At 29.4% G+C, this 19574-nt stretch overlaps 2 protein-coding genes across 3 annotated transcripts; both read left to right on the plus strand.

Annotated features, from left to right (window-relative positions):
- The first annotated feature begins 1015 nt into the window (after window positions 1-1015).
- Window positions 1016-5262, plus strand: LOC100816979 (uncharacterized). Of its 2 annotated transcripts, XM_003554510.5 has the most exons (7): window positions 1038-1181; window positions 1743-2077; window positions 2649-3093; window positions 3247-3252; window positions 3482-3780; window positions 4260-4620; window positions 4984-5262. In XM_003554510.5, the coding sequence occupies exons 2-6, from the start codon at window positions 1775-1777 to the stop codon at window positions 4596-4598; spliced, it is 1392 nt and encodes a 463-aa protein (XP_003554558.1). In that variant the 5' UTR covers window positions 1038-1181; window positions 1743-1774; the 3' UTR covers window positions 4599-4620; window positions 4984-5262. The 2 variants fall into 2 exon arrangements, with proteins under 2 accessions (XP_006604749.1, XP_003554558.1); XM_006604686.4 differs by lacking the exon at window positions 3247-3252 and having other exon boundaries at window positions 1016-1181.
- An 8100-nt stretch (window positions 5263-13362) lies between these two features.
- Window positions 13363-16970, plus strand: LOC100776695 (probable glycerol-3-phosphate acyltransferase 3). Its single transcript, XM_003553624.5, has 2 exons — window positions 13363-14180; window positions 15841-16970. The coding sequence occupies exons 1-2, from the start codon at window positions 13455-13457 to the stop codon at window positions 16735-16737; spliced, it is 1623 nt and encodes a 540-aa protein (XP_003553672.2). The 5' UTR covers window positions 13363-13454; the 3' UTR covers window positions 16738-16970.
- The last annotated feature ends 2604 nt before the right edge of the window (window positions 16971-19574 follow it).

Consider the following 19574-nt stretch of genomic DNA (forward strand, 5'->3'; position numbering starts at 1 on the left):
GATAACAAAATGGTCACTAAAATTATATATAATTTTTATAATTTTGTAAAAATAACTAGTACTGTTTTTTTTTATTTGTGAAATGTAAAGGATAAATATAAATATTTATTTTCTATCTATAACTAAAATTTATAATAATTTTTTAAAAATATATAAATTATATTAGCCTTAAATATGTTTTAAACTATTGCAATTATAATTTTTAATTTAGGGACCTGATTGAAAATTATTTTTAACTTACATAATACGACATTTTAAAATTATTTTACTAATATGCATATATTTTTTTCTTTATTTAACATATACTTATTTAATATTTTTTATAAATTGCAAATTTTGAGCAATATAAAATTTTTATTAAAAGGGAAACTATTAATTCACACATTTTTTAAATTGGTAAATACTTTTTAAATATATTTTTTCCTTATTTTAATCAATTGTGAAAAGGTAAGGTTAACAAAACCTTTAATTGCAACTGGTGTTTGCATTTAATCTTTTAAATTTAATTTAATATTTTTTAAATACATATTTCGCTTAATGTATCTTTAAAACTGAATTATTTATTTTTATTGTTTTTTACAATTTTAAGAAAACAAATATTTTCTCTCCTAAAAAATACCAGCAAATCAAGTCGAGTCATACCGGAATACTTTTGCTAACTCACCTAAAAAATATCTATTACTTTGTGATATTAAAATACTTTTACTATAGAATTATTGATTAGACTTATAATCATTGTCTTTCATGTGTGATCATATAATTTTTTACTTTAAAAAATTGATTTTTTTGGGATTGGAATTCACAACAAAATGAGAAGTTATAAGTAAAATTCAAAATATATTTTGTTTTGTTGGATATTATTTTTCTTAAAAAAATGTTTTTTTTTTAATTTAGGTACCCGTTTAAAATTTTTATATATTTAGAAACATGTATTTATTAAAAAAAATTATACGAATTAAAATACCAATTAAAGAAAAAATGATTACAAATATCATCATCACTAGAGTATTTTTTTACATTAAAAAGGCTGTGTATTTTTCTGAAACGAATTCGGGTCGGGCTTGGGCGAGGCAACCCTAGGTAGAAAAATGTAGATATGTTGTTGTGTGGTTTGGTGATTTGTGGAAACGTAATCAACATTTCGCAGTGTGGAGGATCGTCTTCTTCATCCCACCCACACAGTAAGTCTTCTTCTCTCCTCCAACAATCAAATATCTCAACAATTTCACTTCATCAGATTAACTCTCTAGCTTCTCTCGTTTTACGCCTTTCATCTCAATGCTCGCTTCGCAATTTCCTTCGTTTGTCGTGTTTTCAACGCTTTTTTTTTTCTTCTTCTTGAGTTTTGTTGTTTATAATCTTCGATTGAGCGTGTTTTCGAATCAATAGTTTATCTAGGACTGCAACTACTGGTTCAAGCACTTCTTCATAAATTGTCTTTCTGTCGAGACCTATTAATCGAACTCATTCATTTACCTTACTCCATGATGATTTTTTCTGCACTAGTAGTTGCGTCTTCTTGTATACTTATTTATGGATTGCATTTGTTAAAACCTTTCTGTTCCATTACAAACGCACTTAGTTGAAATTGATCCAAAACGATGCTTAATTCAGTGAAATTAATGGTAAAATGTATTCATGTTGTGCATGAATAGCTTTTTCTATTAGTTTTTTTTTCTCTTTCCCTTTCCTCTTTATGTTAGTGGATTTCAGTATTGCTGCTTCATTTTTTGGGAATGCAGGAGTTCAGTTCAGTTAGGATATCTATTTTTTAATGGCTAATAGACCGGATCCGGATATTGATGATGATTTTCGTGAGCTTTATAAGGAGTACACTGGCCCCCTGGGGACTGCTACTACAAACATGCAAGAGAGGGCAAAATCAAATAAGAGGTCTAATGCAGGGTCTGACGAGGAGGAGGAAGCCCGGGACCCTAATGCTGTTCCAACTGATTTCACCAGCCGAGAAGCTAAGGTTTGGGAGGCTAAGTCAAAGGCTACGGAAAGGAATTGGAAGAAAAGGAAAGAGGAGGAAATGATCTGCAAGCTTTGTGGAGAATCAGGGCATTTCACTCAGGTATGACAGGTTCCTCTACAACTCCATTATCAGTTCTATTAGTTCCATTTATTTAAGCATTTACATGTACTTTACCAGCCTACCTGATGCTAATGTGGTTAATTTTTAGATTTTGCTTGATTGTTATAACTTACAAGTTACAACTGAATTCAGAAGAGCAAAGGGGGCAATGAGATATTAGTTGTCCCTATTTTTTTTAGTATCTTACTTCCACCACCCCAGAAAAAAATTGCCTATGATTTGTAATTGGTGCTAGTATCTGCAGTTCTGCACTCACGTTTACATTTAGTTCCTGTTGACTCTGTACAAACTAAATCGCACAGTGACTCTTTAGTCTTTATTGTTTTTGATAAAGGGGGGTGGGGATTGAGTCATCTCTACATATTTTAGCATGATTGACTTTATTTATCATTTTGTGGCCTTATAGTATTGTGAATGTGAGTCACAGTTGTCATTATTTTCATTATTATTTTGGTGGTTGAGTCATTTCTTAAAATGTTGTTAGTTAATTTAAAAAATTATTATCACCATTGTCATTATTTTAGTTCTGATATTCTACTTGACAACATAGGGCTGTCCATCTACTCTCGGAGCAAATCGAAAGTCTCAAGATTTCTTTGAAAGGATACCTGCCAGAGACAAAAATGTACGGGCACTTTTCACAGAGAAAGTTTTAAGCAAGATTGAAAAGGATGTTGGCTGCAAAATTAAGATGGATGAGAAGTTTATTATTGTCAGTGGTAAGGATAGATTAATTTTGGCCAAAGGTGTTGATGCTGTGCACAAGATTCGAGAGGAGGGTGATCAAAGGGGATCATCTAGTTCTCAAATGACCCAATCAAGATCACCTGAAAGAAGTCCTGTTAGTGCTCGGTTTCAACGCTCTGAGCCCCAAAGGTCTCATTCTGGACCACGAAATACATCTCAGTTTCAACAAAGGTTTGGTAGGCAAGAGAGGGCTGTTGAAGACCGTATCAGGGATGATGTTCAAAAGTTTTCTAGAGGTTCTCCACAAGGTAGGGACAGCATAGGATATGTTTACAGCATCCTTAGAAAGCCGGTAATCTCATGTTCATAGCTTGATAGGATTATGTATACTACTATTGTAAAAGTTATCCTGAATGGCCTGCTTCGTAACCATGTTGCTCTTGGTTGTCATTTACTTGCAGCAAGAGGTAAGTTTTTAGCCTTCAAGCATTATCTCCGTCCTGAAGGATTGCCTCCATTACGAACATATTTACTGAAGGGATTGGCTCCCATGGTTTCAGTATGCGAATATAAAGATAGTTTTTGAATTAAAGCTATGTTAGCATCTTGAATCAAGTGCAATTTGTTGAATTAAAGCAAAATCATCTATGTTGGCATCTTGAATCAAGTGCTTAACATACTCTTCATTTCCTGAAGCTTATGGAAATAGTGGAGCTAGAGGTCGTTCAAGCCAGTCAAGATCTCCAAGGCATGCCCCTTATACAGGAAACTCATATAATTCATTTGATGATCGTAATCAAAACATGGGTGCTTATAGGAATGAAGGATGGGATTCTCATAGAAGAGAATCTGGTATCCAGCCTGGTCATCAGTTTGATTACAACGCCTCCCCACAGACTTTAGAAGAATTAGAGTTGGAGTATAAGAACGAGGCAACAGAGCTAATGAAAATTCGTGACAGAGAAGAAGATGAAGAAAATTTCAAGCATCGTGAGGTATGATCACTCGATGCTTGTTATTTGGACATCTTTAATCATAATTAACAATCCTTCATTCTTGCAGATATCATCTTACTGAAAAAATGAAGTATCAAGATTCAAAACCTTTTGGTATTATTGGGAATTAAGTTAACCAACTGCTAAAGTAGAATTGTTTCATGTGATGATTTTTTAATTTCAGTTATGTTAGTGAGTCATAGTGTTAAGTATCACCTGCTGGTGCTGATGGTTGTGAGACTAATAAATGGTACAGGGCTGCTGGTTGAAATTAACCTGAATGAACTTTGTTCCTGTGTTTTCTTGCAACTATACCAACTTTTTCTTATCTTTATACATTGGTTTTGCAAGTGAGGAAAAGTAAAATTGGAAGACATGCTAGTTCTCATGTTTCAGAGATTTTAAATTTCACAAAATATTATTCTTTTGTTTGTTTACTGCTACTTCATTATTTCTAATGTCTTGTATGTTGCCGGAAGGCTATTAGAGATTTGAGGGAGAAGTACATGAGCAAAGTTTCCTTGGTAAGGGTCACACATGCAAAACAGTTGGAAGAATTTCTTCAGCTTGATGCGCAGAGGCGTCGACAGCAAGTGGGTCAACAGATGTCTTCTGGTTATCGGGGTTTTAAACAGCAGAGTTTTCCTGAATATGATGGGTCCACTGCCAATCCTCCTACTTATGCTGGTTCTAATATACCATTGGAATCGAGGAACAGGTTCTCAGGCAACATGGAAACTTATCCTAATAGGCCTCATGATAATTTTGGTGAATTTCATAGGCGTGGAGATTTTGCAAAAGCTTACAACAGATATTAAAATTCTGTATATCAATCAAGTGGTGAGTTATTCTACTTAGTCTGTCAAACCTACCTAAAAATGGAATTTAATATTTTAGTCTAGATCTTTGGTTCCTCTCCTCAACTGTACAGTTGAACTTCTTGTCTCATTTTGGTAAATGCCACACTAATCAGATATGGATCTTGGCTCAGGGTTGGATTGCTATTCTATTTAATTCATTTAGTAGTATATACTAGTTTTAAAGATCCACTGCGTGATATTGTCATGCAGAAGGGTCTAATGTTGTAAAGATCATAGATATTAGTTGACCAAGGATATTATTGCAGTTTGTTATATAGTGGATATTGCAGATTGTGATTCTTTTTCAGTCATAAGCTTTAATTTTGCTTGAAAAAAATTTCAGGGTCCAGATTGATCGAGTAGGCAGTTTAATGCACTGGAGGCCATAAGGTAGGTAAGTATGTTGATTAATCTTAGGATTGGATGGACATGGATTTCGGTTGATGGGTCTGGTTTTCATTTGAAATATGGTTGCTCAGATTAAGAACTTTGCTGTAAGTTGTGATGCACTATTGGGTTATTATCCTTGACTTATTAACGTGCTACTGCAGCTTGGATTGTGTTACGGGGAGATCCTTTGAAAGATTGATTGATTTTAGTAGAATCAAATCTACTTTTGTTACCACGCAGGTGTTTGATGTACCTTGTGGGGTACTTAAGGTTTTCTGAGGTATCGATTCTCTAGGTTGACGTGTGTTCTTTCTTGCAATAAATTTCCTGTGATACATATCGAATGATTACCCAAAACGAAATGGTTTTACGATAATAAAGGGTATCAAGGTGCGCTTATTTTTAGTTGCCAGTTTGGCATAAAAAGTCATGAATTTGTGATTTGTAATTACAATTTAAGTGAAGGTTTTCTAAGATTTTTAGCTTAAACAATCACCATTTAACTTCTTTTTGTTTTATTTTGTTCATTGTTTCTATTAAGTGGTGGTGTTACTAATGGAGATCGGTGAATAGGTTTGATATTTCTATAATAATGGACTAAAATGAAAATCTTTTGATATGAGAGGAATTTATATTAAAGATTTACAATTTTATAAGGATTTAAACAAGACCATAATGGATTAAAATGACATAAAATTTATAGCTACCAAAATAGGAAAAATAAAGCAAATTACACCTCCTTCTATTGAGAGTCAAGGGTATTTTACTGTCCTTTGTCGTATGTTTAAATATATTTTTTTTATTGATAGATTCAATCTATGACACTTCTCTTTTTAAAAAAAATATATATTATAATTTCGTTAATTTCTATATCTCTTAAAATATGCAAGTATTATACAGCCTTTCCTTTTATTAAGATATACCCTGCCCTCCCATGTCATGCATATGTTTTACACTTTATTTTATTTTTAAATTTTATTAAAAATAATTTTACACTAAAATATTTGTTGAGATTTTGATTACATTTTTCTCTTATTTGAAGATATTATTTAATAGATGTGAATACACCACAATTTTCATTAGTTTTTTTTAATAAGAAAAACAGTAATTTCTATTATAGAATAATTATCTAGAAAACGATTTGTTTATTTTTAGATTTTTAATATACAACAAATATGGTTAGACATTTTGTCAATTTTAAAGCATTTACTTTGAATGTAACCCCTTATGAGGAGAAGCAATGTTGATATGTAGATAGGAAGTTATGTAAGGACATCAAGTGAGTGGAGATTAACTTGGTAAATTTGAAAATACATTTTAAAATCTTTTAAATAATATTCTTTTACAATAAAGTTAAATTGACTAAGCCTTTTAGCTCGGGTTGGGCTTAACTTTTAGTGTTTGTCTAAATTGTACTTGAATCTTATTTTAACCGACTAAATTAAGTTTTTAATGTTTGGCTTGACCTATAATAAGATCGGCTCCACTGACATTGACCTTTCAATCTGACTGATGAATGTAGAATTTGGACTTTAAATTTTGATTTTGAATTAAATTTGAGCCTTTTTTTTAGTACGATATGATGATAGTCTAAGTTGGACTTAACATGCAAAAAACTTGCATAAGTTGGGTTTTCATTGAGCTTGAGCCCTATTTCAAAATCCTGAATTGAATTTGATTTTTTTGGATTATTTATTATAGTCCATGACCCACATTAACACCATGAGTAGCTCAATCTAAACTCACTTAATGAAAATGTAGGGCTTGAATTTTAAAATCTTAGTCATAAATTTAATTTGGATTTTTTTATAGCTCAATCTGTTTTGATACACAGAACCCATAGAAACTATTTTTTTTTTATTTTTTGTTGTTTTGTTTTCACTCTTGATCCTTTCATCCCAACCTTATGTGAAGAGTCTCACGTCTTCTGTTGAACTTTTATTAAAAAATTTTAAAGATAGACACAAACTAAAAATTGCTTTTAATTTTTATGTGTTTAAAAACTTGAAACTAAAAGTCATCCAGAGAGGGGCCTAAGGGGTTTTTTTTTTTTTTCCACAAAACCTTATTGCATTTTTGGGAATGTGGAAGTGGATATATATCTTGTCATATTTGTTAGAAATTAATATAAAAAAATATTCATGAGTATCTTTTAATCCAAGAAAATTATATTCTCATGTTTGTACATATTTTATTTCCTTGGACAAAGGGTGGGAAAGTTGGATTCCGGTAAGGCGGAATCATGTTTATTGTGTAAAAGTTTTACTATAGTATCATTATGGATAAGATCCTTTTACCTGTGGAAATTAAATATAAGGTTAAAGATTTAGAATAGTTCATACATTTTATTCAATCAATTAAATTAGACACCTTTAACTATCAATAAGATCTTTATTTTAACAAAGACATTTCATTAATCATAAAATATATTCAGTAAGACCTTTTTAAGTCAATTATATCATTAATTCAATAAGAACATATCTTAAATATCCAAAAATGTCCTTCTTACCTAATATTTTAAAAAATATAATAAGATTTCGTGAAACAAATATTTTTTAAATAAACCAACCAACACCGCAGAAATCTGTTATCAAATTATTGTGCTGTTTTTTTTTTTATTCTCAGATTTTTTTTAAAAGAATCATAATAGTTTCAAACAAGCCTTTCGTGTCATGTGTGTCCGTTATCATTGATTCAGTGATTTATTATATGGGTCCACTATATATGTAAATTTCTAATTTAGTCATAGAAGAAGATCTTTTTTCTTTCTTTCCAAAACATATCTTACATTTGGTACCAAAAAAAAAAAAACATACCTTATTTGAAGAGAAAATAACTTTTAAAATAAGTAACATGTTAAAGTTGTTTCGCTAAAAAATATTAAAGTTCATGCAAAAGATTATCTTTTAAAATAATTCATTATATTCATTTTATCAAATAGTTTTATGAAAAATATACTTATTTAATAGATTATCAGGTAAAACACTTATTTCCGTACACTGTATGTCCCTTAGATAGAAAGAGAAAATTTTCAACATTAAATTAAGAGAAAATTTTAAACTTTTGTTTCTTATAATCAATTTTTTTTCTCTTATTTCATTTTCTCTTCAATCAAATTAATATAACGCATCATTGTTTGTGTATTTTTTTCTCTCTGGTCAACCATACATAATGTTAAAGCAATTTCCATAGTAGATTTTTTTTTCTTTTTTGCTCGAGTAGAATGACTTTAAATAGCACTTCACCCCAAAAAAAATGACTTTAAAAAGCTTTAGACAATAACTGGCCAATTTCAACGCATTGGGGATGTTTCATGGAACTAGTGCAACCTACAAATGCTAGTTCTTTTTCCAATAAGAAAGAGTACTGAGACACTATGAACATGATTGCCAAGGTATTGGAAAACTACAACAACCGTGTGTTGATTCTTCAAAGGGAGTGACAACGACTTTAACTTGAAAGAGACACGGAAGCTGTATATACGAATATTCCGCTCATTTTCCTTTGTCCATGCTGCTCCGAAAGGTATAGTTGCATCAAAAAATATCATAGCAATTGATCCATAACTCATAAAGAATATGCTTACTTGTTGTGTTACGTTGAATAATAAACTAATATGATAGATAGGCTCCTCTTTGACCCATCAGTCTTCACATTAAGTGTGCTGCCTATAACATCCTTCATTAAAAAAAAAACATTCCACGTTAAAAAAAATATAGAATCTCAAAATTATAATAATATGAAAATACCTCTTGTATAATAAATAGAGTCAAATAAATAAGCATTTACGTCAGAAAATATTATCCTTAAAATATGAGCATCTAAATTAAATAAACACTAAAAATATAACCAAAATAACTACATCTAACGTCTTATTCTCACTTACTAACTAAGTTAAAATAAATGTAACTAAAAAAATTATGTCTTGAACTCTCCTCAAACTTAGTAACTTCTTCTCATAATAATGTGCATCATCATTCCTTTTTAGGTGATGATCAACTCACAAAATTACAAGAATATCATTCTAAAAAAACTATCAATAAACTCTCTAATTTCATGCATTTAATAATAATTCTCAAAATCATACCATAACAATAATAAAATCAACTAATAATATGGAATCACATATATAACAACAATTATATAATACTATAATAATTAAGGAATATAATATTTGTAATGGCTAAAACATAACACACATACGTACAAATTGGTCATGATTCTAAATGTTAAATTATATATTTATTAATTAAATGATAAAATCTTTTAGAAAATGTCTATATATATATAAAGAAAATACATTCTCAAGAATTCATACAATGAAGATTTAAAAAAAGTTATTTTACTCACTTCTTGAAGCAAGAAAATTATGCTCTTTATTATTCTTATCCTTTATCAATTGCATCAAAAGAATTTCTTCGTTTTCTTTCTTTTTCTCATTAAGCAACCCACTAATATTAAGATAGACCGTTTATGAGTGTGATTTTAAGAAAAAAATTGTTTATCCTTATATAATAATTATACATATTTTAATTTGAATTTTCTTTAACCAATTTTTCTTTATCTATTATTTCTATTATTTTTAATTATAATTATCTTTAACCAATCTAATATATTATTATGCTAACATCTTTTCAAAATAAATATAATAATATAATATTTTAAAATAATTTAATCTATCTTTTTTTTTATTAAAAAATATATTTAGATATCTTTATTTAAATAATTATTAAATTATTTTTGGATGTTACACTCTCAACCTAGAAAGCAAAGTTTAAAAAGGTTGCACGCATAAACTATTAAATTTCCAAAATATTCAAAACTTGTATAAGTTACGAACTTGTCGCTGGTTCTATTGGAATTGAGCTCATACTCTTATTAGTAAGGCCATGCATTCGAATTTTTCATGTTTAGGAAATGAAAAAAAAATTGTTGAAAAGAGAGGTTCTGTTAAATATGGTTTTACTAAATTATTTAGACAAAATCAAAGTTATTAGATATTTTACACTGATGACAAAAAAATATATATAAATAAGTTAAATTAAAAGACTAAGATGAGAGATGTGAATGAGCATTAATACAGTATTTGAGTAACCACTGAAAAAAAATACAGTGTTTACGAAAAGCTTGAGTAAAAAAAATCAATAAATAGATAGCTACTTAGTTATGTGTTCGTATGCATAGCAAGGAGTTTTACGTGTTCAGTGTAACTCTAAATACAAATAAAGCACTAATACGAGTGTATTAAAAAAAACAAACTAAAGATCACTGTGAGATTAGAAGAGCATATACCAATAAATATGGTGATAAACAATTATCTATTGCAATTGAAATTCAAAATGAAAAAAAATAAAAAATAAAATTAAAGCCTTGATAATTAAAAGAGAGAAAGATAATTTTACAATACAGAAAATTGTAGGTTAAGAATGAACATCAAGCTTTACATGATACAATCTTGTTGTAATTCAATTTGTTTTCTCAATTAAGTTTCGAAACTTTAACTTTCATGTTCTTGCAAGTTAAGTGAAATGTATTCAGGAAGTAAATATAGAAAAAGATAAGTGCGAATGACAATATTCTATAAAATACTTTTTATGACATACTTTCTATTTTTTTATTTAAATTTATTAAAAATATGTAACATTATAACTTATTAAATAATAAGTGAGAAAATGAAAAGAGCAAAGATACAATGAACCTTAAGAAGACAAGTCAAGTTCTACGTTTTTAAAGAGCATACATATGAAAATAGAAAACAAAAAATTGCATATATAGTATATATAGCATCCACTACTTGTTAATTCGTCTAATAGCATAGCATACCCTAGACACATAAATAAGGAAAACTTAGAACAAAAAATGAGGAAAGAGGGAAAAAATAGCATCATAACCTTTCTAAGGAATCTCATCACCAACCAACTCATGGAAGGATAAGAATCTAGCTAGTCTCTTCAAGAGAAAGAAGCTTCCACCTAGGGGTGCATGTAGAATCTTTGAAGATAATAAAAGAACCATAAAATACGTGATATAGTTCCATAGATTTAAACGAAAGTTGATGATAAATCAAACCTCAAGGGTCAAGGCAATCCTCTGCAACTTCCTCCCCTATGGATCCTTTTGCAGCGAATTTTGCAAAAACCCAACAAATCAATACATACAGCCATTAAAACCAAACAATATATAGTTCAAGAACAATATAAACCTTAACAAACACATGATGATATGAGTACATACTAACCTGACTCAAAGAGCTTGAATTGAAATGAGGATGATGGACTGGATCAGGTTGTGAACATTTAATTTCTCTACTACAAATTAATTAGGGTAAAAATAGTTTAGGGTAGATTAAGTTTAGACGGCCCATGCTTAACTTACTTCTTAAATATTTATTTGTCTAATATAAATATTGTTTAAAGTTTAATTTGATCATTTTAAAATTTTGACTTGATTTGAAAGCTTATATATACCACGAATTAAGTCACAAATGTAGAGGTATCAAAGTGAGTAAATTGATTCACTACAAATTATTTTAAAAGTGAGCTAATCTAATTTGACTAACTTTTTATGAGCCAAAAAATACACAATTTTATTAAATCCATCATGGGTTATTGGGTCAAGTAAATTGAATCACAAGTTAAGTTGCCTTATCTAATTTTAAAAAATACAAAAATCATAGATAGAAGAAACCCGAAAATATACTAATTCATAAACCAAACTCAAAGAATAAAATAAAATCAAATTATTATAAATATAAAATCAAAATAACAATTTTATTTTTTTTATAAAAAAATAATATTCAACATAGGTTAGCCCAACTCATGGACTCATCTCAATTTTCAATCCAAAGATTGAATTGAGATCAATCATTATCAACCTGCGAAAATATGAGTTAATTAACTAATATTTGTTCAATTCATTTATAGTGTGTTTATATAATACATAAAGGATCAATTTTACTCCACAAAATCATGATGATACCATAAAAAATAAAAATAATTATTTATTATTTTATTTTTACCATGAAAGTTTAATTGATTCTTTTTCACCATAAATCTAATCTAAACACACATTTAGTCAATGTGTCGGATTGAGCTAAGTTGGCTTACATGTTAAAGCTCACTTTAATTAAGGCATCATCGACTTGCTTGCAAGCCTACACGCATTATTAATCGCGCTTTCCTAGGAAGACCCTTTATGTACTGACTGTCTGTAATACCGTATAGGTCGCAAGTCACAGGCCACAATATCAATTGCAAGAATGAAAAACCTATGGTGCTATAATAAGATGCATGGTGATCAATCTCGTTCATACATTTCTGTCTACTTTTACATCTCTCTTTGTTGGTACGTTGCTGCATAAGAATCAAGAAAAAAAAATTAAATAATTACAATCATAAATAAATTCAGTTAACTTTAATTGTAAAAGAAATGGAACTCTGTTGTTTTTATTTTTTAACTTCTTGCATATATCAAGAATTAAAAATAATAATAATCCAGTAATTTTTTTTATAAAATGAAACAGACAAAAAATTGACGGGAGAAAGTGTTATATATCAAGATTAAGTAACGGCTGGCAACCTTTCATCTTCCATTCACAAGCATGGTTAGAGAGTTATATGTGACTATCACCAAAAGGACACAGGGTCAGCTCTTCCAGGGAAACTAATCCGTTTGTATATATCCCTCAACTGCATTATTATAGATTTTTATAAAAAAAAAATATATTATAAAAATAACCATTTTTAAAAAAATTTATAAGTTAATTAAAGAACACTAATAATATAAATATCAATTAAGTTTTATATTATTAATATAAAAAATATTTTTTAATTAAATACTTCCTAAACAGTTATCGGTTAACACGGCAATATTTTAATTTCTTAATAATTTCTTATGCTGTATATGGAAGACATTAAAAATAAATAAAACATCAAAGGCTATGTAACCTGGTGGATCGTATATCGGTATATTACTCCTGTCAAACCTCAACATCAGTTGTAATCCTTATTTAATGCATGATTGATATTTCATGAATCAATCAATTACGTACATCAAATGTTGAATAATTCTGGGCCGCGTTCATGTAATCCTACATTAATGATTATACACATTATTGTCAATTAGCATGCAGCTATGTATTGACTTTTCATCTCCAAGATGGACGAAAAATCTTAACGTGTTGAAACCTCTCCTTAAGTTCTAAGTCACTGAAAAAGTAAACAAACAACTTGTGCATTAGCGAGCACACCAAATCAAGATGGCACAATTTGGTAATAAGAGCAAAAACTAAGGGTATTGATGTATTGATATATAGCAGTATAAATACAAGTGGTTCAGGTGCATACACGGTAGGGCATTGAAATCGAAATTATCTTTAACAACAACCAAACAACTACGTCTCAAATCGTTCGTACGTTGAGAGATATGGCCAAAATGGTGATGATGAGTACGTTTTTCTTCAAATCTATTTTCATCTTTTGGTACCGTTTTTTCTTCAGGCCACTCAAAAACCTCCAAAGAAGTGTTAGCAATATGATCACATTTGCAGCCCATCAATTCAAATACCAGGGGTACGACTCTTTACTTCATCGTAATTCAAACCTCAATGACCACGCTCTCCTCTTTGATGTAGAAGGTGCATTGTTGAAATCTTCTTCAGTGTTCCCATACTTCATGCTCGTTGCGTTTGAAGCAGGAGGGCTCTTAAGAGCCATAGTTCTGCTTTTGGGGTACCCTTTTGTTTGTTTAGTTGGTGATGAAATGGGGTTGAAGATTATGGTTATGGTATGCTTCTTTGGGATTAAAGCAGAGAGGTTTAGAGTGGGAAGGACCGTTTTGCCGAAGTATTTGTTGGAGGATGTTGGGTTAGAAATGTATGAGGTGGTGAAAAGAGGTGGCAAAAAAGTGGGGTTGAGCAAGTTGCCAAGAGTGATGGTGGAAAGCTTCTTGAAGGAGTATTTGGAGATTGATTTTGTTGTGGGGAGGGAGCTGAAAGTGTTCAATGGCTTCTACGTGGGGTTGATGGAGGAGACCAAAACCATGCATGCTAATTTGGAGCTGCTGGTTCGTGAAGGGAAAGGAAACTGTTCCCATATGATTGGAATTTCAGGATTTCATAATCTTGACCATTCCTTCTTCTCTATATGCAAGGTTTGTCTTTAATTACTACCTTTTATTTATGATATATCCTTAGGTTGAATTCAATCAATTCATTCTCAACTAAACAACTTTTTGATGATGAGACATTTTTAAGAGTGCGATTCTTTAAAATATATGAATAAATTGTGTTTGAAAATTTTAGTAAATTAGTATAAAGGTTGAACATGTACTATAGCAATAAGAGAATTTAGTAACTTTATATTATTTTAAAAAAATTAAATTAATTATATTTCTTTACTTTTTTCCTTAAATATATTGTTGGCTCCTAAAAAAAGATTAAGTTTTTGTTTAGTTTTCAACATTTTTTTCAACATCTTGGTCCTCATTAATATATATTTTTATTTTTATTTTGTTTTTGAACTTGAAGCACCATCTAACTCACATTTCAAAGCATTATCTAAATAAATTTGACGAAAAAAATGTTTTTTTTTTTAATTTCAATTTGTATTTTATTTAAATTTAAAAATACACGTAAAATATCGAACGCTTCTATGTGTAGTCAGAAAAAAATGCTTCTATGTGCGCTTTTTTAAATTAATGCCCTTCTCTTCTTGGAAATTTTAAGGTTATTACTCCGTTTTTATGTATGAATTTTATTAACATATAATCATATATGCCTCTCGTACTAGAAACTCATAAAAATATAAGAGTTTGTTATATCAAAAATACAAAAATAAAAGACATGAAAAACATTTTTAATTTTTTTTAACATGTAACCTAAGAAAAAATTAACAAAATCTATATTTATTTATGGTAAGTTTTTTTTTTAATTTTATTTTGTATATTTACATCTCATATTGATAAATTTATCAAAGATTAACTCAACATGTTAAATAATTTTAAGGGTAAAATATGTTTTGGGTTCCTAAAAAATTTAAAAAATATTAATTTTGTTTTTATAAATCTTTTTTTATTAATTTGATCCCTATAAAAATAAAACATATTGATTCTTAATACTAATTTTGATAGATGGTAGTCTAACGTGATTAACATATTTATATGTGTAATTTGACTAAAAGTAAATTAAACAATTTGTAGCTATCAAAATCACCCAAGGTTGAATTTTATGGTGATAAAAAATCTCCCAAAAATTATAATTTTAGTCACTTCATGGGTAATTTTTCGTATTTTCTAATGAAATTAAGGAAAAGATGAAATAAGGTTAGATTTTGATGTCTTTTTTAGTGTATTTTGGAAGGCAAAAAGAAAAAATAATTAAATTCATAACCCGTATTAAAAAATCATCAAATGGAATTACTATGAAAGATCAATAAAAATACATTTTATTTTGACCGGGACTAACTTCATACAAAATATTTATAAAGATGAAATTGATGCTTTTTGAATTTTATAAAAACAACAGACATGTTTTACCCTGATTTTAATCTTTTGATACTATTCATTTTATGCATTTAAAAACGTGGAAGAAAAAATATATATAATATATACACGTGTATCGTTACCAAATACATATTTGTCATTACTGCCCTCTCCGCCACCAAATAGACATATGTCATCACTCCCCACCAAAAATAAGACTAACGACTAGCTAGTTCTGTTTATATTTTCACTTCAGTTAATGCCGAAGCTTCATCTAGAAACTCATGAGTTGACTGTTGTTTGACTTTTCTTTTTTTGAACATCAATATAGGAAGTGTATATGGTGAGGGAAGTTGAGAAGAAAAATTGGCAAAACCTAGCAAGAGACAAATACCCGAAGCCACTAATATTCCACGATGGAAGATTGGCACTGAAACCCACAGCACTAACGACTCTAGCCATGTTAATGTGGCTTCCTTGTGGCTTCATTATTGCGTTGATTAGGGCCACGTCAGCACTCTCGCTTCCATACAACATCTCAACGCCCATATTGACATTCACGGGGCATCATCTCACAACTTCAAGGCCCAAAACTACAGAGAAAGAAGAGAAATTACTAAAAAAGGGACATATTTATGCATGCAACCACAGAACATTGCTAGACCCTCTCGCTTTATCGTTCATGTTGAATAGAGACCTAGTGGCCGTCACATATAGTTTGAGCAGAATGTCCGAGATACTTGCACCAATCAAAACGGTGCGTTTAACCAGGAACCGAGACGAGGATGCTAAGACCATGAAAAGGTTGTTGAAACAAGGTGACCTAGTTGTGTGCCCGGAAGGGACCACGTGTAGAGAGCCATATTTACTAAGGTTCAGCCCTTTGTTTTCGGAAGTGTGCGATGAAATGGTCCCAGTGGCAATTGATTGTCACGTGACAATGTTCCACGGGACAACCGCAGGGGGTCTTAAGTGCTTGGATCCACTTTTCTTCTTGATGAATCCAACACCCCATTACTCTGTTCAGTTGCTAGAGAAAGTGTCACCTTCAATTACCACTAGTAATGTTATCAATGAGGATTTTGCGAGATTTGAAGTGGCTAATCGCGTGCAAACGCAGATTGGGAAGGCCTTGGGATTTGAATGCACTCAACTTAATAGAAAGGACAAGTACTTGATTTTGGCCGGTAATGAAGGTATAGTTTCCACCACAAAGGCTGGTAATTAATAAATAGAGTTTTTATTTTGCTTATACTTTGTTTAAATCACCAATAGTTAGGAACACCCTTATTGTGAAGGAAAACATAGACAAGGAGAATACGGCAAAAATGACTTCCCTTGCTTGTTGTCATTATTTTTTGGCCATTTTTTTTCTTCGTTTTTATATGTTGTAATGTAGAAGCAATACTGATTCATATATATCTTCTTGTTAATTCATTAATGAAGCGTGTCGACTGTCGACTCTCCAAAGGAGTGTATTATTTCATCTTTCTATGATCACGATATGCTCACTAAGCCTAAGCCCGCATAGCAGTAATTAAATAGTTTATTAATTATTTTCCAACAAATTTGATTTGAACTCGCAATGTTTAAAATCAAATTAAATGAAATGGGATATAGGCGGATCTTTCCACTTTCTGCCTATTGTTAGTGGAGTAATGTTAATTATAATTTTAATTTTTTTATTAGTTGAAAAGTTTATTTAATTATTTGATAATTTTTTTAATAGTTTATTAGTGTTTTTTTTTAAAACGTTAGTTGAAGTAATATTTTTTAAAACAATAAATTTTAACTTTTAATATTTTTTTTCCATTTTTATCTTGATATATTTTAGCTTTTTATATTTTTTTATTTTTATCTTGATATATTTATTTAATTTTTTAGTTATCCCTTTAAATAAAATATAATTTTATCATTTTATGTTATTTTATACTTTTTAACCACTGCAACACATAATTTTATCAGACACTTGTAATTTAATAAACTATTTTTTCAGCTTTTAACCAATTTTTTAATTAATTTTATCAAACATATATCTTCATAAAATGTTTCTTACAATCTTTTTAATATTTTTAAGTATTTGATTATACAGAATAATTAAGAAAATGTTTTAGGATAATTTCTAATAACTATTGTACTTGTATTAATTGTTGGGGGTAAACCAAAAAGAATTCGAATTTAAATTGTTTAGTCTAACAGATGACACTTGAAATTTTAAACCAATCATGTCATTGTTCATAAATATGACAGAAATTTGTGATTGATCATTCACAAGGAAAAGAGGAAGCTCTCTTTCATCGAATTCACCATTGCATTTTATCAAATGACAACTAGGGGTGTGAAAAAAAATCGATTTGGATTGAATCGATTATAATAGAACCTAAATTAAATTGGTTTATTTTTTTTGAATTAATTCAAAAAAAATGAATACATTATTTTATAAAATTAATTCGGTTAACTGAATTATTTCTATAAAATTGAGTCAACTGAATTGATTTTTATTTAAAAAAATAATTCAAATATCAACTGAAAACTGATTCAGCTCTTAAAATTAGTTTGAAATTAGTTCAGCTCTTAAAATTAATCTTAAAATAATTAAAAATTAATATAATTCAGAAGCAATTTTTTAAAATCTGATTGATTTTAAACTAATTTTTAAATCAATTTAACTATTTAGATATAAGATCAAACAGAATAAAACAGTTTAAAATCAATTTGATTTCATTTTTTATGGAATTAATTTTTGCACACCCATAACCCTAATGACAACACAAGGGCCCGTATATATATGTTTGGGTTTATGTGTTACGAAAATGTAATTGAAATTTCATGCCTATGGTAAAGTGGCGGACTATGGCGCAAACCTTTGCATGCACCTACATTAATCGACCTTGCTCGATTCCATGCCAAGTAGGAGAGCTTGGATGATGCATGTGACCCTCCACATGACCACATAATGCTGATTTTGAATAGCCAAATAGTCACCTACCTTGGAGATCAGGGAAATGGTTACGTCCACGTTTTACAAAACTATATGTATTTATGTTGAAAATTTTTCATTTTTTTTTCAGGATTTGAAAATCCTTTCCGAAGGAAATGACGTTATAGCAATTAGCTAAACATCAATATAGAAAATAACAGCATTAAAAAAAAATAGTGTAATGAATAGCGCAATGACTTCTGTTTATGGTGACGGAATTTTTTAAATTGATGTTAACAGTACTTTACATGTGTTTTCTTTTTGTGTGCTAAGATTTTTTGTATTTGATATAATTAGGTGAAAAGTTAATATAAGACACAAATGAGTAAAAAGATATGTTTATGTATGTGTGTGTATATAATAATTAAAATAAATAATTTCATAAATTATTATTATTATTAGGTAAATACTAATATTTTATAAAAAAAATGAAATAACGTATGCACATGTAACTTATTTAAAATTAAGGTATTAATTAGAAGTGAGTAAAAAATAGTCATTTTTTGAAATTTATAGGGATAAAATTATATATATATATATATATATATATATATATAGTACAACTCTTAAAGCTTACAAGTCATATGAGCAAGTTACGAGAGTATATCGGTTTTATTTCAAAATATCTTTACAAATTTCTATTTTTTAAACTAGACTAATGATTAATTCAAAATTTAATCATATTTAAAATTTGTCCCTCATTCTTAGAATATGTATTATGCTAGAATTTAACCTAAATTTTTCCTTACAAAGTCAGCTCTAAGTTACTTTCAAATTTGCTAGCCAATCCAGACTCTCTTCTACATTCTGCAACCACATTCAATAGCCACTTTTGTAGCTATTTTTCGGCCTGGGGCAAATCTTAGGTTGCTATTTATATGTGACTACGTGTACCGTAAATATTTAAGCACCATAAATGTATGTTCCTGTAAATGATGCATCAATACAACATTCCTTTTGTTTTATTATTTTATTTGGGTCTGCTATTGGTTGTGTAAAGACCGCTTGACCCAAAAAAGATGGCCCGGCCCATACAGAGATTTGGCAAGACGTATATTGGGCTTGAGTAAGTGAGCCAAGTGCTC

The sequence above is a fragment of the Glycine max genome, chromosome 19 (genome assembly GCF_000004515.6).
Source record: "Glycine max cultivar Williams 82 chromosome 19, Glycine_max_v4.0, whole genome shotgun sequence".
NCBI classification, from domain to species: domain Eukaryota; kingdom Viridiplantae; phylum Streptophyta; class Magnoliopsida; order Fabales; family Fabaceae; genus Glycine; species Glycine max.

Excerpts from the sequence above, each read along its gene's own strand:
- LOC100776695 (XM_003553624.5), top strand. The coding sequence starts at position 13,455 with ATGGCCAAAATGGTGATGATGAGTACGTTTTTCTTCAAATCTATTTTC. Across the intron at positions 14,181-15,840 it reads CCTTCTTCTCTATATGCAAG|GAAGTGTATATGGTGAGGGA; the intron begins GTTTGTCTTTAA and ends ACATCAATATAG.
- LOC100816979 (XM_003554510.5), top strand. The coding sequence starts at position 1,775 with ATGGCTAATAGACCGGATCCGGATATTGATGATGATTTTCGTGAGCTT. Across the intron at positions 2,078-2,648 it reads AATCAGGGCATTTCACTCAG|GGCTGTCCATCTACTCTCGG; the intron begins GTATGACAGGTT and ends TTGACAACATAG. Across the intron at positions 3,781-4,259 it reads AAAATTTCAAGCATCGTGAG|GCTATTAGAGATTTGAGGGA; the intron begins GTATGATCACTC and ends TGTTGCCGGAAG.